This window comes from Peromyscus eremicus, chromosome 1 (assembly GCF_949786415.1).
Source record: "Peromyscus eremicus chromosome 1, PerEre_H2_v1, whole genome shotgun sequence".
Taxonomy (NCBI): domain Eukaryota; kingdom Metazoa; phylum Chordata; class Mammalia; order Rodentia; family Cricetidae; genus Peromyscus; species Peromyscus eremicus.
The window spans coordinates 64,399,064-64,425,252 of NC_081416.1; the positions used below are offsets into that span (position 1 = coordinate 64,399,064).

Sequence of the window (26,189 nt, forward strand, 5' to 3'; positions counted from 1 at the left end):
CAGGCCAGGACTTTAACCTCAGTCTCCCTACCCAACACAGCAACGGCAACTTTGCCAACTTAGCCCAAAGAGCTTTTCAACACTCTGTTTCCTTTTTTCTCTTGTCTTGTTTTGTTTTCTTGGCTTGTCTGAGACAAGGTCTCACTCTTTAGTCTGGGCCTCCAAACCATGGCAGTCCTGCTACTTCAGCCTCTCACAAACTGGAATTATAGGCACGAGCCACCAGATCTGACTCAAGATTCTTCATTCTGTGAAGAGTGCTTTCAGGGGGGTTTAAGGTTTCAGTGGGAACCTGTCAGATCTCTTGGTTAACTCTGCATCTTGTGTCCCTGAAGGACTGAAAGTTGTGAGAGCCCTGGACCAGAGGAGACTCAGCAAGTAGACAAGGGGCCACAGACGCCACCCCCACAGATTCTTCTGCCCCTGGAGGAGCGTGTGACCCATTTCCGAGACATGCTACTGGAGAGAGGGGTAAGAACCCTGAACAACCCTGGGGGGATAGTGGGGAGCAGGAGGGCCTCTGGGGACCCTGGGAAGGACTGGTCTTCCTCATTGCCCTGTGTTTAGGTTGACAGGTGTTTAGAAGTGCAAGGATTTGAGACCCAAGCAAACCACAGAAGCTGCCTCTGCTTTCTTTCTTAAAAGGGGGTCTGCAAGGCGTGGGCTGCTGGGATATGAGAGAACCCAATGTGGGAAAGATTCCTGCCATCCTCAGGCCAGGCTTCAGGGCCCAAACCTCATGGATGACCCCCTATGGGTATCTTAATCCCACAGGGAATCCCACACTTCTGGATTAATTAGACTGTTTTTACATAAAGTGATTTCTGAATCTCATTTTGAGTGGAGGGAACTGTATGTGAACCTCCTTCCAAGGACTTTTATTTCTTACTTTGGCTTTTGGGCACAAAAATGAGCCAGTACAATATTGTAGCCCAGTTGGATTTCTTCACAGAGTGCAGCTGAACACAGAAGGCAGTAATGAAGACTGTGTGAGGGTAATTGTAATGAATACGGTAATGGCCTTGTGAATCCAAAGCAAATTTCCAAACTCTGCAGTGGCATGCTTCTCCCTGCCAGGCTGTTTCCTAGAAACACCTTTGCCTTCTCTGCAGCAGATGCACAGAGGCTGCAGAGCAGGGCCTGTGGGGAGAGGGCAAGCCCTGGGTCATCACTCCCGCAGCAGGCCAGGCTCAGCTGGACTTTGGGTGCTGGCCAAGGAAAGGAAGAATGGAGGCAGGGACAGCTCCTCTGGACTCCAGCAGGAAAGCAGTCACTCCCACCTGCCTTTCTGGCAGTTTTCTCTTTCTTGGCATTATAAATATGAACGTGTACACCTATTTATGCACCATCATCCAGAAGCAAATCAAGCATCTCAGTCTCAGAAACCAGAAGGGCCAAAAATGAATGGATTCAGGTTCCTCGCTCATGCTTAACAGTGGAGCCTAGTGGAAACTTTCTTATGCAAGCCTCAGTCAGGTCCCTTCATTCAGGCGCTTCCTCAGTCTGCCCTGGGACTCTCCATGTAGGCTCCTGACCCTGCTGTGGTGCAACTACTCTTGCCATACTAGATCCCAGGGTACCCAGGATGTGCTGGACCATTTCCCTGGGATTTCCTGGGTGTCCTATGGAGGCTGTTTAGGCTGTGACTGGTGTCTTACTCTTGTGTACCTAACTGGCTTGTGCAAGCGCCAGAGGAGCCCGTGGAGTGTGTGAGGAAGGAGTGTTCCCTGGAAGGGCTGTTGTTTGTTTTCCGACTCAGCACTCTTGGCCCCCACAGAACAGAAGCAGGATGGGGTGGGGGCCACCAGGAGAATGGAGCACCACATCCATCTCCCCCAGGGCTGAGTTCCTGTGTTTGGCTCCATGGCTCCAAGAGATGCTCTCATGCTGTTAGACCAGCTCAGCCTCCTCCTTTACTCTGAAAAGCTTCCAGCAGAGAAGACTCTGCATGATCATTTCTGCAGGATTCTAGCCAGCTGGTCCAGTGTGCCACCATGAATTATTTAAAACTTTTACATTTATTTATTTATTGTGCAAGTGTGTGTATGTGTGCATATAGCGCGTGCGTGCATGCGCACGCACGCGCGCGCGCGCGCACACACACACACACACACACACATACACACACACACACACACACACACACACACACACATCAGACAGAGTAAACATGCTGAAGTTAGAGGACAAGTTGAAGATGTCTGCTCTCTCCTTCTACCTTGTGCGTCCTAGGGATTGTACTCGGGTCTTGTGATTCCCCAGACAGAACCTGTATCTACTAAGCCATCTCTCTGATCATGAACTTTGGAGAAATACAAAGGAAAATTTCACTCCATCATTTTGTCTAACTTTCAACACTGAATTTTGGAAATCATGGAGTCCAATGTATTAATGAAGTCTGGTAAATTGCAGGGTTAGAGTAGGGAGCTACTACTTCCTTCCTGGGCAAAAGAGTGGGTGGGGTAAGCTCACAGAGCCCTAGGGGTCTCCAAAGTCTTCGCTGGAGGAATTGTACTAATGATACTTCAATGCATGCTTAACTCATCAGGGTGGGTGATTCAGTTCAGACTTTGATTTTGAGATGTTTATATGAAAATCAGCAAGAACAACAGGTATAGAAGAAGCAATGACCCAGTGCTGTGCTGACTCTGAAAGGTCCCAGAGCCCCTTCAGTTCTGGAGTAGAACAGGCCAATCTAAGTTTACTGCCCCATCATAAAGCAATGCTACCACCTGCAATACTCAGACTTTATAAAATATGCCAGGCAATTTCATAAGTCACTCATGCTCATGAGAATTTGATAGCTGAGCTCAGGAGACTTCTAGCTGCTTAAAGAATGAGCCGTAGAAAGGTCACGCTTTATGGACTGAGTGATTAACAAGATTTTTATATTGCATTTGCTGAGTACTTAGTTCAGAAACCTGTGTGCTTATGGAGTGGTGAAACCAGGCATGGAGGATTTCTAATATCTTCAAAAGGCAGGACTTGGGTTTTCCCAGGGGATTATGGGCTAGGGAGGGGCTCTAGTTATGTGCTTTTGTAGCCGGCAGGAGATGGCTCAATAAAGGTCTCTGTTTTATTTATTTAGTTCTTGTACAAGCACAAATCACAAGGGGACTTTTTTAAAAGCTGTATTTAATTGAGTAGCAGGTTTCCAGCTTTCCACTCCCTGTTTAGCTGAGTCCATAGGAGACAGGGAGTTGGGAGTGTCTTTTTCTGTAGCATCCTTGGTGCTCAGTGTTGCTTCTCCAGGGCTGGCAAGGGAAGTCCTTTTCAGTGTGCTGGACCTAAGCAGAGCAGGGGCTCAGAGCTGCCTCTGGAGGCTCCCAGAATCTGTCTGTCTGAAGAAGTGGGCCTCATGGACACTGGCTGACACCACAGCCAGCTCTAGGAGAGGCTCTGGAATTTGAGTTCACAATTATGTCAAGAAAACAGAAAGGACTGATTAACAAGCTACTCATCACATAGTGGTCATTGATCAAACTGAACAGCAGAATCACTATGGAGCCCTTGGGAAGCCAGTGTGGACAATGTGGAATAGACAGAGGTTCCTTAGTCCACCCCTCAGTTTACAGCAGAGGGCACATGGTACCCCTCCCAAGTGTCTGCATATTGGCATCAAGCAGCGTGTCTGGTTCCCCTTCCTTTCCAAGGCACATAAGCACATGGCTGTCGTCCCTTTACAGACAGAGCAGCACCGGGGTGGTGCCGAAAGCATGGGCTTATTATCATGGTCACAAGAGAAGTGGTCACGCATAGGTGGTCCTGAGGGCCGGCGCCTGTGTTAGCTGCTGGCCCTTGAATTTGGGGGAAAATATCTGCTCTGTGCTCTTGAGGCAAGTCTTAAGTGTCATGGGCATGGAGCATTTTGCCAATAAAATGAAGTGGCATAACCCGCATTTATCACAGCAAATAAGAGGTAAACATACCAAATTGTTTGTTAGTAAAGTAATCATTTTTCAGAAGAGTACTAAGAAAAAAGCAGCGCGACTCCTACCCTAAAAACAATTATTTTCGGTAGAGTATACTTCACTTCAGACTTTCCACCCTAGAAATAGTTTTTATAGGCTCAGTGATGGGACACTTGTGTAGAATGTGCTTGGCCCTGGGTTTCATTCCTAGCACCTCAAAAATATAAAATAAAATTTAAAGAGACTTTTAAAAATCAAGACTAAGACTTTTATAGTATATCTGATACCGAGTTGTGATTGGACACAGTTGAACCAATTTCTTTTTCTCGGTTAATCCCATAAGATTCAACTTAACTTACAAATGTGTTACATATGATGTGTCCTTCTAAGTAGCTCATAATTAAATTAGCATGAACTCTTATGAAAACTCTCTCTGTCTCTGTCTCTGTCTCTGTCTCTGTCTCTCTCTCTGTGTGTGTGTGTGTGTGTGTGTGTGTGTGTGTGTGTGTGTGTGTGTGTTGGAGATCAATCCCAGAATGTCATAAAATCTAAGTAAATACTATGCCTTTGAGCTGCATACCTAAGCTGCTGGAAAAATACTTTTGATGAATAATGGAGTATTTGATGAAATGCCACTTATTATCCATTTAGAAAGCCTGGATCCATTTGGTACATTTTCCAATGTTGCTGTTTAAATATTATTCATTGACCCACACATGTATCAGTGAGTGTGTGTGTGTGCATGTACCTGTCTGTACATGTGTCTGTGATTTATTTCTTTCTGAGTAGGAACATTTGACTTCCGTTATCACACTGTTTTTGAAGAGGCTGTTCTAATTCAGTATAGTCTCCCACCAGCAGTGTCTGAGAACTCCTTACAGTTTGTTTTGCCAGCACACTCAACCATCACTGAATAGCAGGAAGGTTAAATGTTTTCTACTTCGTGTTTTCTAAACCCTCTTGGTCCATTTGTTTCTCTTGACCTCTCCGCTCTCATTCCTCTTCCCTGGGTTCCCTGCCCTGGGATTTGGCCGTGGAGTGCCTCAGGTGTGACCTTCTCTCTAGAAGAGATTGCATCAAGTTCCAATCCTTGGGGGAACTGTGGCCACCCATTCTGATTTCCAGATAGAATAACAGTCTCGAATGTGAAAACAATTCTCAGATCAAATGAAGTCAGCTGAGTGTGGAGTAACCGTGTCAAATTTTATTTGTAAATATAGAAATAATCGCCAAAGCTGTACAGTGAGCAGCAGAGGCAAGGCTCAGAGTGGTGTGCTCCAGTGTGAAGACAGTGCATCCATGCTAGTGGCAGCCCCGCCCTGGGCTCCAGGACTTACTTCTCTACCTATAGTTCCCCTGGGCTTATCTGGGCTCCCAAGGACCATTCCTGCTTCTACTCCCTGAGGTACACTCCCACCCAAGAAGAAACCCATTTCCCTAAACTTAGAGGAGTCTGGTGAAAACCCGGGCAGGTTCTGTAGGAGTCTCCCACACTCTGTGTACCCTGTGTTTACCAGCTCACCTGTACATTCTGCGCTCACTTCCCAGATACACCACCTATGCCAAGCCCTTGTGCCAGAGCTATGCTTAGAGACCTCAAACAGTGATCATGACTTCACCTTCAGCAATGGAGAAGGTGACCTCCCACACCAGGCCTGATTCTTTGGTTCCCTTTACAACCTACCTGTACTTATCGGGGACATCAGAGCCAGAAACGAAAGTTCCTGAAACATGCTCAGGGACTCCATCAAAGAGAGCAGCATTCAAAAGAAGTCAGATTCCATCCCTACAGAACCTGCAGGGAGTTACAGTGGCTGATAGGCCACAGGAGAGGACATTGGGAAGGCATGGAGTGCACAGCCAATGCTCCCCAAAACTGAAGCCCATCCATGTGGAATTTGAATCTTTAGGACTTACAGTGGTTATCTTTCTCATTGCTGTAATAAACTACCCAAATAAAGCAACTTAAAGGATAAAAGGTTTATTTGAGCAAATGGTTTGAGAAGAAAGTCTGTCGTGATGGGAAGGTACAGAGGCAGGAGCTTGAGGCAGCTGGTGCCACTGTCTTCTCAGTCAGGAGGCAGAAGGTAGACAGGGTGTAGAGGTTGGGCTATAAAACCTCACGCCCCCTCCCCTGTGACCCACTTTCTCCAGCAAGGCTCTACCTCTTAATGTTCCACAACCTTCCAAAATAGCCTCCTCAGCTGGGGACCACAAAAACATGAGTCTGGGGGTGGGGGGAGGGCATTTCACATCCAAATTCCAACAGAACAGAGCTAAAGGGAAAGACGTTTGTGAGCCTTCTTTAGCATGGCCAAGCTTCCAGTGGTCTCTGTCACTCCAGAGCCTTTCTGACCCCGGGACTCAGGGAAGAAAGACTTCTGTACCCTTGCCTGAGAGCCAGGAGAGGATGGAAGGGAGAGGATGGGAAAGGGAGTGTGCTCACATGCACTGAGAAGAGACTTAGAGAGTTGGGGGACACATCCATGACCAAGAGATGCAGGGGGTTCTCAGCAGCTGTAACAACAGACTACTCCACATTCCTGTCTGTTTTTCCTGTGCTTTTAACCAACGTAAAGTAATTACCACATCATTACAATGAGTAGAAGCTTTATTTATTCATTGTATTAGAGTCTAGGAAGGGGCTTGGAGCAGCAGTCCTGTTCTGTCTTTACCTGTGCTCATGGGCTTGGGACTGAAGGAAGGGGTGAGCCCTTTGGGGAGACTGTGACAGAGGCAGGCCTTGCTTTGGAGGGCCATGATGCTGTCAGGAGTTGAATGTCCTGGAGTCAGAACACTTCCTCGGAGGGCAGTTTGTAGCTAATGAAGGAGAAGTCATTTCTAATTGGCTAAATAGTTGAAGTCCAGGTTTAAGGCAGCCATCTCAATATACCAGGGAATCGAGAGAGACAATACAGTGCTTGGTAATCAAATTTGGTGGGGAACATTAGTGTCTGAAGTAACTGGGTTTGTGTCTGAAATGGAAATAAACCATATGAAGAGACTCCAGCTCCTGAATGCCAGGCCAGCTGTCAGTTGCTTTCAGTGATGTCCAAAGATCACAGGCTTGAGCCCTGGCTATGGCAGAGGGCAGTGCAGATGCATGGATAGACACTGTAGGTCACACACTCGTGCAGGAATGATTGGCACCCCAGTGCAGGTATCAGTTGGGACCTGAGATGACTACTAGTGCCTGGATTCTCTACCCTGCCAAAATCCTCTTGGGGGCAGGGATTTATCATACAGCCACTACTTTGGCTTTTTTCCCTGAGCATCATGGATCCCTAGATTCTTTGTGGTCCAAGGATAGGAAAATACAAGACTTTCTGGCTGGAAAGATGAAGAGAATATTCTGCTTGCCACGACAGGGTGGTTAATGACAGCCCTGGTCACTCCTACATGTCTGCTCAGGTCTGACCCATAATAATAACCCCAGATGGCCAGGGGCTGTCAGTGCCTGATGGGACCTGCATCCTTGTACTTCTGGCCATCTCTGAACATGCCTGACCATTTTGTTTAAATGAAATCAATTTGTCTCAAAGCTGGATTATCCCCTGGAGTAGCACAAAATCTGATTTCCTCAGTTTCTGGAGAGGCTTGGCTAGTGCTGGGATGGAGGTAGAGTGGTTTACTCTGGCTGCACTTTGTAAATGCTCCCCTCCCAGGTGGTAGTTCCTTTCCATGCGCAAGTCCTTGATCCTTCCCTGGAAGGTCTGATGGGGCCTCCCCTACTCATCTACAGAATGGAGAGCTAGCAGCTGTCAGTCTTTGGCATACTTTGAAGGGTTTTATCCTCTACAGACTTTCTTTGCCCAGAGTGGATGCTCGGGGGTACATGGGGCCCACAAAAGAAGCAGATCACATCCAGGCTTGTAGCATGAATCTTAAAAAGTCTTATTAATAAAAACAAACCTGGAGCCGGGTATTGGGGTGAAATGCTGAAAGATCAGAGAAGCAGAACAAGCCACAGCTACCTCACCTTGCCAAAACTTCAGCTGATTCTGTTTCCTCAGACCGGAAGCCTCTGAGTCCTCATATCCGAATGGCTCTCAGCTGAACTGCTGCTCAAAGCTTTTAAGCTTAACTAGCCAAATGCTTCTAGTTTCTGGTCCTCACATCTTATATACCTTTCTGCTATCTGCCATCACTCCCTGGGATTAAAGGCTCACTTTCTGGTATTAAAGGCATGAGTCACCAAGCCTGGCTGTTTCCAGTGTGGCCTTGAACTCACAGAGATCCATGCCTCCAGACGGCTAGGATTAAAGGTGTGAGTACCACCATTTTCTAGCCTCTGTATCCAGTGGCTGTTCTGTTCTCTGACCCCAGATAAGTTTATTAGGGTGCACGATATTTTGGGGAACACAATACCACCACACAGGCTGTCTAGGAAACAGCCACATTAGAGCTGAGAATGGATGTAGGATCAGACCAGGAGGTTGCTGGGTGCCCAGCTGAAGAGGTGACGGATTGAGGAGTCAGATGGAGAGCAGTTGGTGAAGGCTTAGGCTGTGAGTGGAGCAAACGATGTTGGGTGAGGGGAACTACTTGGAGATGACATTCTTCATCCAGATACCAGGTGACCATCACCAGAGGCTGGCTGCAACCAGAGGTTGCTATTTCCCACTCCATCTGGGAAATATTTCTGGATTTTTCTACAGGGTTGTTTGTACAGGTTGAACAATGGAGATCTCGATAATATGAAAATCTAAGCTTCTGCAGCTGCAAACAGGCCACCCGTTTCTCCTGAATGGAGGAGTTCCTTATATCCATATACTGACAGCACTAGCTCCTCAAGACACAGTACCATCCAGGGTCTGCAGCCTCAGGACCCTCATAGTAACCAGCCATTGCCTAGGAGATTGCTCCTCAATGCAGGCTCCAACATGATGGTAGTGTCCGTTAGGGAGAGACACTCCCACCCCAGTCACCTCTAGCCTTGTGGCTCCCTTTCAGGGCCTAGCTTCAGGACAAACAACTCTAGTTTCCTCAAGTGTGGAAGTAGTGAGATACCTGGGGACCCAGACAGAAGAGATGAAGCACAGGGGACCCAACTGCCATCTCTAGGGAGAGATGCTGGAAGTAGAGAAAGGGCCACTCACCTTGGTTCATGAGGAACACTGTCTACATCCTCAGGATCCTGATGACAGCAGATGACACTGAACGTTGGATTAAGTGAAGAATGGGGAGGTCTAGAAACACTAATACTGTCCCACTGGTGTGAGCAGTAGCAGATAGATGGACATGCTCAGGGCCTCTGGATATCAGACAGGATCACAGAGCAGGGCCACAGAGGGGACTGAGGACACATGTCACAGTCAGACACAGGGGAAATGCCACAGTGAGTGGCATAAATGTAACTGAAGAATTCAACCATTTGAGACCGAATCAAGTCAAATGCTAGAAAATTGAAGAAGCATTAGGTGATAGGGCGAGGGTGTTGGCACAGTCAGGAAAAGCAGGAGCAGTGGCATGGGTCTCTGGACCCACAGAGTGGGCAGCATGCCAACGTGGCCCTGCAGCTAAGCAGCCTCTTCCCTTAGGTGTAGGTGGGGGTGTGGAGGGTGATCCATGCTCTCAACTCAGCTCTGGAGCTGAGAGCTCTGTCCCAAGAACCTAGTCAGCAGTGAAATGATGGATAGCTATCACTTTGACCTCCTGGCTGTAGTCATGAGCTCTGAGGCAAGGGAAAAGCTAACCCTTGCAAAGTAGGTATCTGGGCCCTGGCTACCAGCTTGTCTGATAAGACAGAACACCCATTGATATATATTCCATGACTTACAGACAGTCAGCCAGGGTGACACAAACCTGAGATCTGTACAACCTGCTCTAGGGGGCCAATCAGCATGTGCCTCCTCGCAGTGTGACTAAGGGACCCCAGAAAGAAATCCATCCTGGGCTTCCTGTCCTGGGTGTAAAACATACTGGGCTAAAGCTTTAAAGGCATCCTGCTTATGGGATGAGGAGCAAGACAGAGCCTGTTGTGTTGGACCCTCCATCTTGGCATGAGAAGTTATTCTAAGTGTGGACTGGGGGAATAGAACTGCCCCAAAGGTTCCTTCTCATTACAGGAAGACATACACCCATCTTGCTGCCTACCTGAGTGACAGTAGTCCTGCCCCTAATTATTCTGAAATGTAGATCCATCTTTTGCACAGTGGCATGATGAGGAGGGGGTTATGTGTGCCCTTCTGTATATGAGAGTGCATGTTTATGTATGTGTGTACTTATGTATTGCTGGTTTTGTTTGTCATGTGTTCCTATATGGACCCATGAACATGTGTACACATGTCTATTTGCTTGCTTATAGATGCATGGCATTCATGTGTCCCTGTCCACATGTGTTCATATGTGATGATCCACATGTCTCTTTATATGAGGACTTCTTTGCATGTGCCTACAATGTGTGAAGAATAACTTATGTATGCATGTTTTTAAGTATGATGTGTTTGTATGCAAGTATATATTCTTCTTCTTCTTCTTCTTCTTCTTCTTCTTCTTCTTCTTCTTCTTCTTCTTCTCCTCTCCTCTTCTCTCTCTCTCTCTCTCTCTCTCTCTCTCTCTCTCTCTCTCTCTCTCTGTGATCTTTGCCCAGACAGTGTATCTGTGGCGCATAGGCCCATAGTGTTTGGGCTCTTTCTTAGAAATGATTATGGGATTCATCCTTACTGACATTGCTGGGACTCCTTGGGCGCAGCTCTGTCTGCAGGGTAGTCTGAGTCCACTTGGAAGGTGTAGAGGAATGAGGCACACAGGGCTGTCAGCCTTCCTTTTAGCTATGCCTCTGGCCTCCTCCGTGTTCCTCTATCACATACTCCCTTCAACCTCTGGCCCCCACTCTCCTGTGGATTCATGGGACCTGTCAGCGTAGCCATGGGTGAGGTGATTGGATTGGTTTATCTCTGTAAATTGTAGCCAGAATACAAGTGTCTTTTTTTTTGTTGTTGTTTACCTTCCTCATGGATGATGAGCTCCTCTGAGAAGCTTTATGCATGTGTTTTTATACTCCCTTCTTATACCTCTAGATCTTCCAAAATCTAGACACCCTATGACCTACTTGATAGCCATCCTCATTCCTCTCTGAAGGAACCTTCACAGGTGGTCATCACAGTAGAGTGAGCCCATCTGGCTGAATCTGACCACAGCTCTGCCCATCACTGCTTCAGATACTCCTGTGGGGTCACTCCCCTGGTTACTCTGCCCCCACCCCCCATGACACTAACATTGTACCAAATGCTCAGTCATTAAGAAAAGTCCAATGTAGACTTGGGACACCTCACCAACAAAAGAGTTTGTGGGATATACAGAAAGAACTTTGATTATTAAGGGTTGAATTGTTCATTAAGAAAACCTCTCTCATATGATACACACACACACACACACACACACACACACACACACACACACACGTGTTGGTTGAAGTGGGTCCTCACCCAGGACTATTTCAAGGATGTGGATTAGTCACCTTGGGTCACTGTAACTGCAATCTTTAAAGGAGAATCGTTCACCTTGGTTTGTCTACCCTGATGGGAAGTCCATGACAGAGCAGTCCAGTCCATGGTGACAGGATTCTGTGGCTATTCACACCACTGTGAAGCAGGAAAGAAAGCAGGAACCAGGGTATGGCATTCAAAGGATTGCCCTGGTGACCTACTTCCTCTAACTAGCCACTGTCTCTGGAAGCTTCCACAGCCTCCCAAACGGCTCTGTGAACTGGGTAACACATGCTCAAAACATGAGATTCAAACTGAAGCAACATGAACCGATTTTATTTTGTTAACTTTCAGTGAGTTTCCGCCCCTTTCCTGCTCAAGATCCTATCTCCTACCTGATCTCTATGGCTTTTCAAATGTGAGTCAGACCTGATCTTTCTCATCCCATTGCCCTCAGGATAGCGTTGAGGTGGTGAGCATCTCAGAGTTTCCTGCATGAGTCTCTGTGCATCTACTTGTCCCCAGCCTCCTGTATGATCTTTTACCCCAACCCTGTCCAGCCCCTGGAATTCCCACCTTCTCTACAGCTCATGAGTGCTGCCCTTTTGCCCATCCTAGAGCATCCTCTTAGGTCCCTTCCCAAGCCTGGATGAGAATCTGTGTTTCAGAATGGTCCTTAGGAGCCTCTTGGTTCCCTCATCTGTGTTAGCCAAGACCAGGGCCTTTCTGATACCAGGGTCTTGATTTATTTTCTCTACGTCCTCAGTACACAGCATGGGGTCAAAGCAGAGTCAATATTAAGTCGATGCTTTTAAATGAACAAATTATTTTTAAACGACTTAAACATTCCCTTGTTTATCAGCTGAGAGTTGGGAGGCAAGAGCCTCTCAGTGGCAAAGTACCGATGCCCAGGTGCTGGCTTCTATTTCTGTTCTCTGATTAAGAAAACCGGGGCTTTTGAGAAATTGGCTGATTGGAACGCTAAGACACACAGTGCACAGAGGAGCCTGGAGCCCTGGGAAAAGCCAGCAAATGAAGTCCTGCCTTCAAGGCAGGATATGAGCACAGTAGAGACTAGAGTCTACGGCCCAACCACAGAGCTCTAGACAACAACAACAAAAAGGTAGCACAGGACAGTGGCAGAGGGATTGAGCCACAAATCCATGTGTCCTCACAGGTATAAAGAAAGGCTAAATAAAGAGAGATGGAGGGACAACCTACCAGAAGGATTCCAAATCACCCATAGAGGCAGAGTATGACATAGGAGCTGCATATTGCTCCTGCCAAAGTGTAGTACGCAAAGTGCCAAAAAGTGACCTACCTGTCCAGGGGACACTGGGCACACACCCCAGTCTGGGGCCTGGCTCCCCATCATTAGTGAGTCACAGAGGTGGGGTAGACTTTGGATGTGATGTACTGAAACAGCATGTTGGCTCTGTGGTCATCCTCCGGACTGAAAGAGTTTCGACAAAGCCAGAGCAGCAGTGCATCTGCCGAGGACCAAGGTCATCAGAAACAAGGAGAGTCTGGGAAAATGACCCAGGGTAGGGAGCCTTTAGCGGACGTGAGACTCCTTGTACCATGAAATTCTAGGACAGAAAAAAAGTTGAGATAGCTAAAGAAATCCAAATGATCTGGGGGCTTTTGTTCAAAATGGTGGTCTAGTTTTTAATGGTACCATAACTAGCTCATTGATAAAAGATTTCAATGATAAAAGACACCTGGAGGGAGGTATGGGAACTGCCTATACTATTCTTCCGCATTTTCTATAAATCTAAAAACTACTGTAAGAAAAAAAGTAGCCTATCTATGGACTAGAAAGAGAACTGCTGAATGTTCATTTTAAAAGATCAGATGTACATCCACCAAGACCAGCCTGTTTGCAGACCTCCCTACACTGCCAGGGCCTGCGGGGCTCTGAGAACTTCCGGGAGCCTCCTCTCATCATTCAAGATATGACATTGAAGTGCCCCCTGTCCATCCTGGAGGAAGCCAGGCTTGTGGATCAGGGCAGGGTCCTGGAAGACTCCAGAAGTAGTTGTGTCATATGTCTGGAAATTAAATTTTCTAATGTTTTTCATATTGATTTTCATGTATCCCACACTTACATAACGCACCTCTCTGAATCCATTGTACCTTAATGCTGCTTTTTTTTTTTCTTCTTTAGCCATTGATCATTTCAGCACACTCCAGGCTCAGCATTGGATGCTAACAGCAGCTCTATTGAATATCTTTCTCCAGGTGTCAGCATTTTCTACTTGGGAGAAAGAATTACACAAGATTGTCTTTGACCCACGGTATCTCCTGCTAAACTCTGAGGAACGAAAACAGGTAATGCTGGGGAAAGATGAGATGAGCACTAGAAATAGAGCTGAAAAGCTGCTAAGTCCCCTAACCTGTCTGGGAGCTTGGGAGTTAGGCTGGAGGTACAGAGGAGGTTCATGCCTGGAACGATTCTGTCCTAGGTCTGGTCGTGACCCCTGCAGGGGAATGACTCAGAGTCTAAGATGAAACTGCAAAGTTTGGAGCGTCAACCCCATGAGTGCTGGCAACACCACCATGTATCTAAGGTGTTACTTTGTTATAGGGAAACCAGGAGAGGCCACGGAACAGAGTCAGTGGAAGTAAAAGACGTCATTCTGGAAAACAGGTTTCAGAAAAGGTTGGGGCTGGTCTGGGGTGGGCACTACCAGGCTCTTCAGAAGAATGACTTGCCAGAGGTCTGTTCAGGCTTATTTGGGAAGAACTTCACACAGCCAACTCTGCTTTTCCAGGTTATGTAGACAGAGGGATGACTGGGAGGCAGGAGGAGATGCTGTAACCGGGGAGGGGCTGGGGCCACCACACCTTAGCTGGGGCTGTGGGGCAGAATGGAGGTCAAAACTGTAAGGACAGAGTGCTATACCTGTAGTCACAGACTTAGCCAGACTCCTCTTAAGCAACCCACCCCCTGTATGTTCAGACACAAAGCAACCTCAGAAAAAGAAGGAGCTTCGGAGTTAGCAGAGAAGAGGAGTCACTGCCAAGGATCTCCAGGAACCCACTGATGTGTGAGCTGGCAGATTCTTATCAAGACCAGGACAAGTTATAGAGGGTGCAACTTTACATCAAGTCTGTCATTGGCTCTAAGCAGACACTGAGATGGTCCAAATGATGCCCCCAGGTGGTCTCAGACAGCTTGGGACCCTGTGTCTCTCCTGCCCCACAACTGAAATCTCTTCTTCTAACAGGCTAAGTGGGGGCTGGGAAGCATAGGAGGGTCCTGACCTGGCCAGCTAGAATCTGCACCTTTGTACTTTCAGAAACTTAGGATGGATTCTTTTCTCAGAGTTTTGTTTTTCCAGAAAAACTTTAAAGTGTGTGAGAACACTAAGCCCACAATCCAGTGAGCTTAGTTTTGGCTACATGTATTTTCTCCTAAAGCTAAAGAAAACTGTAGATTTTAATAATTGATACTATTTCACCATTTTGTTGCATTATTAAAAAGCAAAAAGTTCAATTGCTTTTTGTAGGAAAGAAAGCTCATCTACACCGTAAGATGCTGTGAGCTCTGGAGGCAGGCTCGCCTTGTGTGTGAAGAGTCATTCAAACAGCTAATGTGTCAAGCCAACCTATAAATATACCGGTTGTGCTTTTACAAATAGTCATTTTTGTTTGGGAGCATGGCTTTGCTTTCTTTTTGGTGTGTGGCCAGTCATCTTCTGCATGCCATTGGTACTTTTTAGAGGCTAGGATCATTTTAGAAGAAGCTAAAAGAAAAGCCCTATTTAGTATGAAGTCCTCCAATAACTTCAGTTTGATGCATAAGTGACATCCCTTGGAGAACAAGGGGCCAGGTAGGAAGGAGTTGGTTCATGGACAGGATATCAATAACCATCATCGACTTCCTGGTGTCTAAGGGCAGAACCTTCTATATCAGATCAGCCCAGGAAGCTAGAGACCAGGCTTCCATAGATCCTGGTCAGAGAGGGCAAATGTCAGCCTGAGAGGGCAGTTGCCATTGTCCCTGCTCGGGCAGTCAATACTTGCCTAGGCATGTCTTCCGCATCTTGAATCATCTTACACCAAGAGTCCATTGTTTAGCCAAAGATTTCAGAAGTCCCCATGAAATCACCAAGGGAGATATCAGTACTGTCTTAATGTGCTCCAGTAGGAAGGAAGCCAGCCTCATGGTCTTCATGTCCCGGGCCCTCCAGAGAACACCCTGATCCAATGAGACTTTTGTCCCTACTGCAGTCCTTCAATCAGTGGCACAGATCTATATGTAGAGAAGGAGCAGTGTCTGGGCCTCTCAGAAAGCATAATCCAGATTACGAAAGAATTGGGGAACAAGCATCAAACAGAATGCACACATCCCTCCCATGGTCGTGTTTTCACAGGGGAAAGCTAAGGCTCATGGTGTGAAGTTACCAGGGCTGCAAAGGATATGGAGTGAGCCTAAACAGAGAACCAGGCCAGGGGAGCGCTAATCAGTCTGGTTTCTATGGTAACGAGAAGTGTTTCATTTTATTACACCAGAGCCTACAGAAAACGAGATAACGGCCAGTGCTCTCTTTTAAAAAGTCGTGCTCCAATTTGGGTAAAACTGGTGTAATTTGTTAGAGGGGAAATATACCTGCTATTTTGAGTTATGGCAGCTTAAATAAAGCAACAGAGGAAAAGGGGAGAGAAAGGGGAATAATTTGATTAGGTGGATAAATGGTTCTAGGCAGGGAGGTATGTGGGCATTTCTCATATGCTCTGACCCCACAGTCAGCCAGCCTTTCTGCCCACATTTAAAATGAATAGAGCAAAACTTAGCTGATGATGGAGCCACATGCTTTTATTTGGATAATGGTCCTGCATTTGCTTCTTCTATCTGTTTAAATTAGAGAACTGCTGGAGAGCACACTTTACTATTTGCCTTGAAGGTAAAATGAGCCAATCGTAGTCATACTTACATGTGTATGCACACGTTCAAAATTTAAGTTGCACTCGTGAATATTTCCCTTCAGTGCTGCTGAGTCCTCCCGAGGCGAGTGGTATTTCCTGCATGATGTCCTGTAAAGGTTTACTGGTAAAGATGGGATCTGAGCCAGGGGCATGATTGTGGCATCAGAAAGCTAAGGTAGGGGCATCAAGAGTTCCAGGCCGCCCAGGGCAACATAGTAAGACCCTGTTTCCCACTCTTAAATATCAGAAACAAAACAGAAAGATATGAAGCAGTAAGGTAGCATCAGAATAGAGAGTGATGGGGTTAAGTGTGCCATCATTTCCTTTCCCCCTCCGTTACCTGGCAGGGATGCTGGGGACCAGTCAATGCCTCAGATTTGCACGAATTGATATGGACTGTACTGGTTAAATTGCATGTGGGTTTTTATTGATAGTTTTTTATGTTTACACAAATATTTAAATGATCTTCAGTTTATTTTTGAGTGTTCTGGATGCTTGGGTAGCATTATGATTAGAACAGCTCTGTCCTTCCCTTTCCTTGACTTTATGGTCTGCAAGTGACAATTTTTCTAATGTTAGAGCAACGCATAGTCTACCTCTGACAAAAAGGAGCATTTAGGCTGTGCTATGTCACTCCATTGAGGGAATGCTTGCCCCGCATGCATGAAGTCCTGGCTTCATCCTCAGCAGTGCAGAAGCCAGGCTCAGTGGCATACACCTGCAATCCTAGCATTCAGGAGGTGGAGGCAACAGAATCAGAAGCTCATAGCAAGTGTAGAGCCAGCCTAGAATCCACGAGACCCTATCTCAAACAAGGGAAACAAGCACATGAGCAACAACCGTGAAGGAACAGTCCCTGGGAAGCAGCAAAGGGAAGTTTCGTAGTCTTATGTGGCACCCGATTCCCAAGAGAAAACAGAACAACACTGTTTTTACAGCACTGGTCTGGAGTGTTGAATGGATTTTGCACACCAGACAGTATTCTCATGCCCTAGACTGGGAACAGGGTTTGCTGTTTGGTTATTCAAAATACACTTTCAGTCAGGTTCCCTCCTCGGTGATTTCTACCCTGATGGTTGGTATAGTCTAGATATCCCTTGACATCCTTGAGAGAGAAGGCACACCCTGAGCCTTCTTCATGCCCCAAAGTCCCACATGTAGAAGTGAGGCTTCCTGAAAACTAAAAACATGGGACTCAGAGGTGCCAGAGTTCTTCATGTTTACAAGTTCATGTCATTTTCAAAGAGTCTGTGGCCAACCACAGAACCATAGGAAGTGGGAAGAGTCGACTAAGCATCTTGTGGATGCTTTGACAGTGATGGGAGTGCTGGTAGGTTGTGTGTCCTGCAAACACCATGCAGAGCACAAAATGAGGAGGGGTTGCAGATGGAGGGGCTCCTAGATTTTGGAGCACAACAGAGCTTTCTAGATCTGCCCCAGGACTCCTGAGTTCTGCTAATTAATAGTTGGCCCAGAAGTACTGCCTGTGTGGAGGGAGCACACTGGACCTTGTGGGAACTGGGGCTTTGATACTTAGAGGCCCGGGTTTTGTGGACTGTATCAAAATACTGGAACTGTGCTTACAGACCCTGTAGCTAGGACAAAGACCTGCTTTCCTCAGATGCCAGGATTTTGTGCTGGCTTGGGGATACAGGATTTAATTTCTCACAATTTTATGATAATTTTCTTCCATGCATGTTTTAAGATATTTGAACAGTTTGTCAAGACAAGAATAAAAGAAGAATACAAGGAAAGGAAAAGTAAACTGCTGCTAGCCAAAGAAGAATTCAAGAAACTTCTAGAAGAATCTAAAGTATCACCCAGGTATGGAGACAGACATAAGCTAGGTGTTTTCTGGAGCCAGAAATGTGTCATTATTGCAGAACTTACTTCATTATAGCCAACATTTCAAAGATTTTGAAGCATTGACTGGAAAGACATGTTGGCATCAGAGCCTTTGCGAACCTGGTGCTTCTCAGTCTGGCAGCCAGCGTGATTTGCTAAGGAAATCCCCCCATAGTCATTGCATTTCTGCTACAGACTTCAGAAGATCAGCAGCCCTGACTCCGTGATCCAGTGATCCTCCTGTCTCTGTCTTCTCAGTGATAGGGTTATAGGAGTGAGCAGAGTCACACCTGACTTACAACAGGGTACCCAAACTCCAGTCCTTACACTTGGTCAGTAAGCAATCTTAACTGTGCAGGCATCCCTCCAGCCTGTATAGTTTTATTTTAAATGGTAACTAGCAACATTTTATTCAAAGTGCACATTACTTGTTCCTTTCTGTGAAGACTCAGGCTTCCACAGTATGGGCTGTAATGTGTTTGGTCCATAATTGAGTGCACAGTTAATACTGGCTGCACATTGCTCCCCAGATCCAGAGGACTTTCTGAATGAGAAAAAGCTGAGGCAGCTGGGGCCTTGGGAGATGCTAAGGAAAAACCAAATGTGTGCCTGGTCATCTGCAAGGGTGGCTTCTAGTCAAAGAGCCTCAAGTCCTGGTCCAGGCTCTGGTCCGATCTGTCTACCCAGGAGTGGTCATGAGAGGGAGGCAGGCGCAGAGGGAGGGGTTCAGAAGCTCATTCTGGAACCTTGTTTAAGTTTTGTCTTGGCCCAGAGATAAGGTGCTGGACATTCGTGTGTTTTCACAGTCTCAACTGAATGGAGGTAACTATACTGACCTCAAAAAGTGGCAGAGGAGATAGTATGAAGTCTTGCTGTGTGGCCCTTACTCCCTGAGCAGTGCAAGGTACTCAACAGTGACACTTGTCACCCTTGCTTTGTGTTGAAGGCTTTAGCTGATATTCTCTGCTCCTCATTAGTAAGATGCTACTGACAAGGCTGAAGTCTCATAATGTGTCATGAAGATAGAGGGGGCATAGGATGTACTTATTGAAGAAGGAACTCACAACTCACACAACTCATATATACATACCCATCGCATGCATTTTTGCATTATACACACACCTCATGTGTCATATACACCATACACACACACACACACACACACACACACACACACACACACACCATATATCCCATTACACACACATCACACATACATCCCCAACACATCATGAAGATAGACACATACATAGAACATGAGTGAGAGAAATCGAATGGGCTTAAACTCTTATTTAATACTAGATTTCCTCTTCAGCTGTGCTGTAGGTAAATGTTACTGTGTGTTTAAGGGATACAGCATGACTTGTGGGAAACACACAGACAGTAAAAAGCTTACTACAGTGCAACATGTTAAAATATTTTAACACACACTTGGCATCTATTACTTTCATAATTAGAAAGCTGTTTATAATCTTTAAAGTAGCCAAATCTCTAGAATATTCCTTTTCTCTTCCTTCACTGTCACCTTGTCCTCCTAAGATGTGGACAGCTCAGTCTTGGGGTGGGCTTACTCAGGCTTTGGGGGGTATTTTCAGCAATAGCTGCTCCAGCCTCTAGTGCTCTTGGCTACTGTCCAAGCTGACTCTGGTGGTCTATCTCAAGTCCCTCCTGAGAACCCATGGGAATATAACAGTAGCAAGGGACCAATCTCATGCTCCTGGACAGCCTAGCACACATATCTCTCCACTCAGGTGTACCTAGGGATGAACAGTGAATGCTGGTGCCACCTTGGCATGGCCCCAGGTACATGGCAGTCACTCTGATGACTTCCTGAGCTCCCCAGAACCCGCAGAAAGCTAGAACCACCCCTCAACATAGCTGAGGCACGCTGGGCTGTCATTCTCCATCCTCTTCTCTGATGCCTCTCTGAAGAGATGCCCCAAATGTGGTCTGGGTGGGAGCAGCATGGGCTGTCTACCTTGAAGAAGTCTTAACAAAAGTGCAATGCTAGCCACAGCTGTTACGTGACTAGAGGAGGAAGCAGGGAGGAGGAAATGGAGAGGGAAAGAAGGAAGTGAGAAGAGGAAAGCCAGAGAAAGACATTTTCCTTTCAGAGAACCCATTAAGCAAGTGCTCCTTGTAGGCAGAGCAGGAAGCCGGCAGCTGGATGAGGAAGGACAGGGGACCATGAGGAACCAAGTCCTAGGACCATCCTTTTAACGTCCATGCCCATCCACTCTCATGATTTGTGTGTAAAAGGGCTAAAAGCTGCAATCATTTAACACAATAGTTACATGTGCAGAGGAAAATGTAAACTTCTCTAGAAAGATAATTGAGCAAGAAACAGAGTAATTTCCTATGCACACTGCGTGCTCGGAGCCAACCATCCTCCACGGTGGGGACTCTGGGTGGCAGACACAGCAGAACTGTGACTGGGAGGAGGACTGGTTGGCTAATGTCAGATCCCGAGCTCTTGGCCACTCCTGGAACGGGCATGTTGGAATGGGTAGGTTGGGACCACAGCGTCTCCAGGTTCTGGTGTTGCTCCAAAGATCTGACACTACCATTACCCCTTAAGTTTCCACGGTTGGTAGGTCTGTCTTCACCAATCAGGTAGTGCTGGCCTCGGTGCTTTCCTCAGAGGATCCCTGGTCTGGAAAGAGGATGTCTGCTGCATGGAGAACCAAGAGCTCCCTACCCGCTGGCCATAGTCAGGCACTCCGTGTCAGCAGACAGTAAGAGAGCCAAGCAGATGGCGGTGTTTCTACCCCAGTGTAAGAAAGTCCAGTTAAATTCCATGTTAAGGGACCCAAAAGAGTGTTTCACCATTCTCTGGGTCTCTAGCAGACACTAGCTTCCCCCTAAAAAAGACCAGGGCTCCCAAGAAAGAGTGGGCACAACGAGGAGAAGAAGAGGGAGGCTTTGCTACACAGTCCCAGTATGTGTGAAGTCCCATAGCAGGAAGAAGCTCAGTAAGGGCAGACACAGAGCAGAGAGGTGCGTGGCCCCAGCAGCATTGGAAATAGGGCTCCCGAGGCCAGAGATGGTGTGAGTGAAATCAGGTCTCAGCCCTGTAGGACCCAGCTCCTCTTAGGCTGTTGACCTTCGGGAGTCTTGTCCCTTGGAGATCATTTGTCCTGTTGAGAGAAACCATCTAGGAAGATGTCTCAGAAATGTCTTTATCTTTCAGGACCACATTTAAAGAGTTTGCCGAGAAGCATGGCCGGGATCAAAGGTTTCGGCTTGTTCAGAAGCGAAAGGATCAGGAGCACTTTTTCAACCAGTTCATACTTATTCTAAAGAAACGGGACAAGGAAAACAGACTCAGGCTCCGGAAAATGAGATGAGTCTGCGCACAACGCAATACGACAAGGGGCAGCTGAGTGTGCGCATGTGGGGACAGGAGGTGGCAGTGGCCAGCTGCTCTGCACAGCCCACACAGCCAGGGCGCTGGATGTTCTCAGAGAATTACTGTTTCATATTGAAGCTCCCTCTTTTGTACATTGTTCCCAGTTTGATGCATTTCTAATTGCCATGAGATGTCGAGTCCTTAAGTGTTTTAATTATGCAAATTACTTGTAATATACACAAATTATAAACCCACTGCAGGTTTGTGGCAAAGCAGAAGCAGGAAATGTTAGTAGTCATCTCGAGGTGTTGCCTCCACTCAGAAGGACTGTCTAGAACTTCCCTGAGATTTTTGTGAGTTCTCCCCTTTGTGCAGGCCTCCCGTGGTGTTCCTAGATCAAGGCCCTTTGTTTCCTGAGTAGTAGAAATGGGTTCCATTATTCATCACAGTGACAACCAGACATTTGACACCCTTGTGGATCGTGATCACCTGCAGGTGGCTACGTGTGACTGGCTTCTCTGAAAGTGTATTCAGGCCAGGAGAAGGGAGCCATGGCGGCTGTCAGAGGTCCTTCTTAAAAAGAATTATTTTGTACAAAATCATCATATTACTATTTGAGTTATTTTTATTGTATGCCCAGAGTTTGCATGAGAATTTTCTCATCATCTTTGTATAAAAATTTTAAATTTTTTTTAATCAATAAATATTTTAAACCAGCATGTTTTCTGGCTGAGGCTCCCATCACCATCTTAAGACAGCAAAAATGTGTCAACTACAGACTTCCAAATTCAAAAGATTCCAGAGGGAGGTAAGTACATGTCGTTCTGTGTCAGGATATTGGAACAGACCCTGATCCCCTACACCTGCCTGGGACAGACTGACTCCCTATACTTGTCTTTGGCAGACCCTGATCCCCTACACCTGCCTGAGCAGACCCTGACCCCCTACACCTGCCTGAGCAGACCCTGACCCCCTACACCTGCCTGAGCAGACCCTGACCCCCAACACCTGCCTGAGCAGACCCTGACCCCCTACACCTGCCTGAGCAGATTCTGACCCCTGACCCCTGCCTGAGCAGACCCTGACCCCCTACACCTAGCTGAGCAGACCCTGACCCCCTACACCTGCCTGAGCAGACCCTGACCCCCGACACCTGCCTACTGCTTAACATGTGAATAGACATGTAAAATGGAAACAGTTGATGCAGCTGGGTCTGAGCACCTCTGGAAGCCTTCAATCCACCCACTCCCACCTCTGGGCTTGCCCTTCCTATGAAGATCACTCACTCTGCACCCACACCTCTGCTTCAGTGGGACTCCTTGTCATCTTCTGACAGCAGGAAAAGCGCAAGCTGAGATTGATGGGGAAACCTCTTATAGTGCTGGCTCTGTCATAGCTCTCCAGGGGACGCCTTGGAGGCCATGGGAAAGGCTCACTGTGGATGGACCTTAAGGCTTCTGAAGTTGGCAATTTTGCAAGCAGTGCCATCTATTCTGTGAAAGAAAACTCTGGCATATAGACCATGGTTAATGAGGCTGGCTAAGTATTTGGGGAGCATGAGATTGAAGATCATTGATGAAGAGATCTAGGGAAAATTGGTGTATCAGTCCAAGTTCCATTGCTATCACAAAATGCCCAAGGCTGAGTAATTTGTAAGGCAAAGACGTTTCCTTAGCTCACAGTTCTAAAGGTTGAGTGACACTGACTTCTTTCTGTAGGCTTCAATGTAGACAGCATTACAATGTCAGGGTTGTTTGGGAAAGCGAGAATTAAACTAAAAGACAAAAACATCAGAGAGCGGAACAAGGCCCACCATACTGTTTAACAGCCATCTTCCAGCAAGAACTAACCATATTAACTCTGAAAGCCTGGCTCCAACTACCTAGTGGCTTCCCGCTGGGCATCATCTCCCCTTAAAGGAACCATGACACCTCTACACTGTCACATGGAGGAACAAAGTTTCAACCCATGAACCTGGGAGACATGCTTGCACTCCCATCCAAACCACAATGGGACACAATGTGAAGATGTTTATGTCTATGAACTTGAGGGATCCAAATGCCAGGTGCACACAGTGAAGGGTCAGTGACAGTCAGGCTTTGACCATGGAGTCACATGCATAAGCCACATGGTCCATTATGACTGGGTGGCACATTTAGAAGGCTGTGAGTGGGATTCCCATTTCTTACAGAAGACAGTTTTTCCTCACAGCTCTACTTTATCCAAATGCAGACTTTTTTTCCACATCATGAGTACCTCCACCATCACCATTATCCTTAGCTGCATACTTCCATCCATAGAGAAGGAACAACATCTCCATCCTGCTCAATGCCTTCTTTCCTGAAAAATTCATTGCGCAGCAAAGTAGTACTCCTAATGGGCTCTTGGCCACCCAACTAACTGACACCCCTGTGTGCCTGGTCAACCAGATCCTATTATTGAATGGAGGCTGGTGATTTTAGTGGGTGACTGAGTTGACTTTGCCTTACTCTAAGACTCAGTCTCTGGTTGGGTCATTTTTTTTTGTTGTTGTTTTGTTTTGTTTTTTTCCTGAGTCGGGGCCACAGGTTTGTCATCATCAATAACAGAGAATACCCTAAGGGAGTAGGCCAGACCTATCATGTGATCTGTCCCGCAGGTTAGTCTCGTAGCCCCTTCTCTGATGCCCGTGGTTGAGGAATTTCCACGTTGTCAGCGATGGGCCCCTTTACTCCTAGATGCCTCTGGGTCTAGCAACAGCAGAAGCAGAATGGATGTGGAAGGAGAGGAGAGTTTGGGGCTTGGTTGCATCTCCCTCCCTGGTCCTCCTGAGGGCCCTAGGTCAAAGCTCTTAGGGCAACTCCCTGCAAGGTGAAGGCTACCACTCCTGTGCCTTCGGTTCCTCATCCACTGAGGACTTTGCCATCTCTGACTTTCAACTCTAGTTCTGTTTCTGCTGAAATCAGTGCTCCACTGAGCCTTCTCGTTGGTGCTTCTTTAGAAGCTATCTGCTTGCTCTCAGGCCTGACCTGTGCCATCACCAGTGGCACCAGCAATGCCATCATCACACACAGCGGTGGGTGTCACACACTTGCAACGATGTGGTTGCGTTTGAATTGGTGTCAACAGGATATGGAGAGGATCGTGTGTTCACAGCCTCAGTGGGGGACACAACACAAAGACAAAAACTCACAGGCACCCCTGACCTGTGAGATAGCAACTGGGGCCTGTGCTCTTTATCTACTTGTGTGGGAGCTAATATTTTTGTGCACATAAACATGACTACGATTCTAAGAAACTCTTTAAGCCACAGAGAGATGCTAGAAGCAGCTCCTCTGTATTCATGCCCATCTGTGGATCATTTGGCATGTAGATGATGGAGATGAGTTCAGCTGTAATCAGATGTGCACCCAGGGAGAGAAGGGTGCACACTATAAATCCATGGGAATACATATGTCAGTGATATTTGAATCCTCTTCTTTCTTTCAGGGCTGCAGATGTGGTTAACACTTTTTAGTCTTCTGTGTACGTTTAAAGCACTCTAGAAAGACAACAAACTACCCGAGATTCTCCTTACTATTTCCTTTACATTCTCCAGATGCCGTGATAATTCTAAATGCCACTAACGTGGCCGGGGGTGAGCTCTACAGTCACCTCTCTCTGTTAAATAATAAATATTCATAAATAATACATCCTCTGCCTGAGTCGGTCCATCAACTGACACCGAATGTTCCCAAAGGACAAGTGTGTGGGAAGACCAGGCAGCCGTCCTGTTTCTGACCACTGCATATAAACCTTCTCTTCCTGCTGCAGCAGCTGGTGCAACTTCAGAAAGTAGCTGTGGTCAGTTTCATGTCTGCCCCCCTGATCTCTGTGAGTGTGTGCTGCTATCGGACATCTTTCTGTATGCTATGAATATGTGTGGCTCCCATTGGTTAATAAATAAGGCTGCATTGACCTATGGCAGGGCAGGATGGAGGCAGGCAGGAAAATCCAAAAGAGATAGTGAGAGAAGGGCAGAGTCAGGGAGACACTAGGGAGACGCTAGCCCACCGCCGAAGGAGCAACAAGATGCCAGCAGAACAGTAACGCCACAGCCTGGTGGCAACATGTAGATTAATAGGAATGGGTTAATTTAACATGAATGAGCCCGCTAGCAAGAAGCTGAAGCCATAGGCCATACAGTTTGTAATTAATGTAAGCCTCTGAGTGATAATTTTATAAGTGGCTGCAGGACTTCGGGGCGGGGCAGGATCGAGAGACTTCCGGCTACAGTGTGCCTTTGACCACCCTGACTTTCTCCCTACAGCATTCCCAAGGAATTTGCGCCCACTCCTAACCTCACTGCTCTGGCCCAGGCTGATGAGTTCCCCAGCCACAGTGCCCTCTCTCTATCCCCACCCAACAGCTCTCAGCTTCTCATTGGTGATGAGATTCATCCCTTCCCTGTCACATTAGAACTTCCTGTCAAGGACAGATGTTCCTCAGGGCATTCAACCCTCAGCTCACTCTGCTCCTTCTGAATGTCCTATGTGACCAGCCAGGAAGAGGGGCCTTGGACCTCCCTGGCCTTGGGTAACAGTGGTCAGAAGGGGAGCTTAGGAGCCATTAGCAGACACAGCTAGGGCAGACCAACCTGGGCGGGCTGTGGTCCAAGCAGCCTCTGTGTGGGCAGTCACGACGCACTCCTTAAATCTAGTCTGCCGAGAGCTGTGGTCTCACTCAGCATACGCTGTTGTTTCG

At 47.0% G+C, this 26,189-nt stretch overlaps 1 protein-coding gene across 1 annotated transcript in view; it reads left to right on the top strand.

Moving 5' to 3' along the window:
• The window catches only part of Tcerg1l (transcription elongation regulator 1 like), a 194,801-nt gene extending 172,705 nt beyond the window's left edge, over positions 1-22,096 (top strand). The window contains exons 9-12 of the mRNA XM_059250417.1: positions 336-471; positions 13,583-13,672; positions 17,979-18,097; positions 21,309-22,096. Coding sequence (XP_059106400.1) covers positions 336-471; positions 13,583-13,672; positions 17,979-18,097; positions 21,309-21,465 — 502 coding nt within the window. The 3' untranslated portion in view covers positions 21,466-22,096. The remainder of the gene's footprint in view (positions 1-335; positions 472-13,582; positions 13,673-17,978; positions 18,098-21,308) is intronic.
• The last annotated feature ends 4,093 nt before the right edge of the window (positions 22,097-26,189 follow it).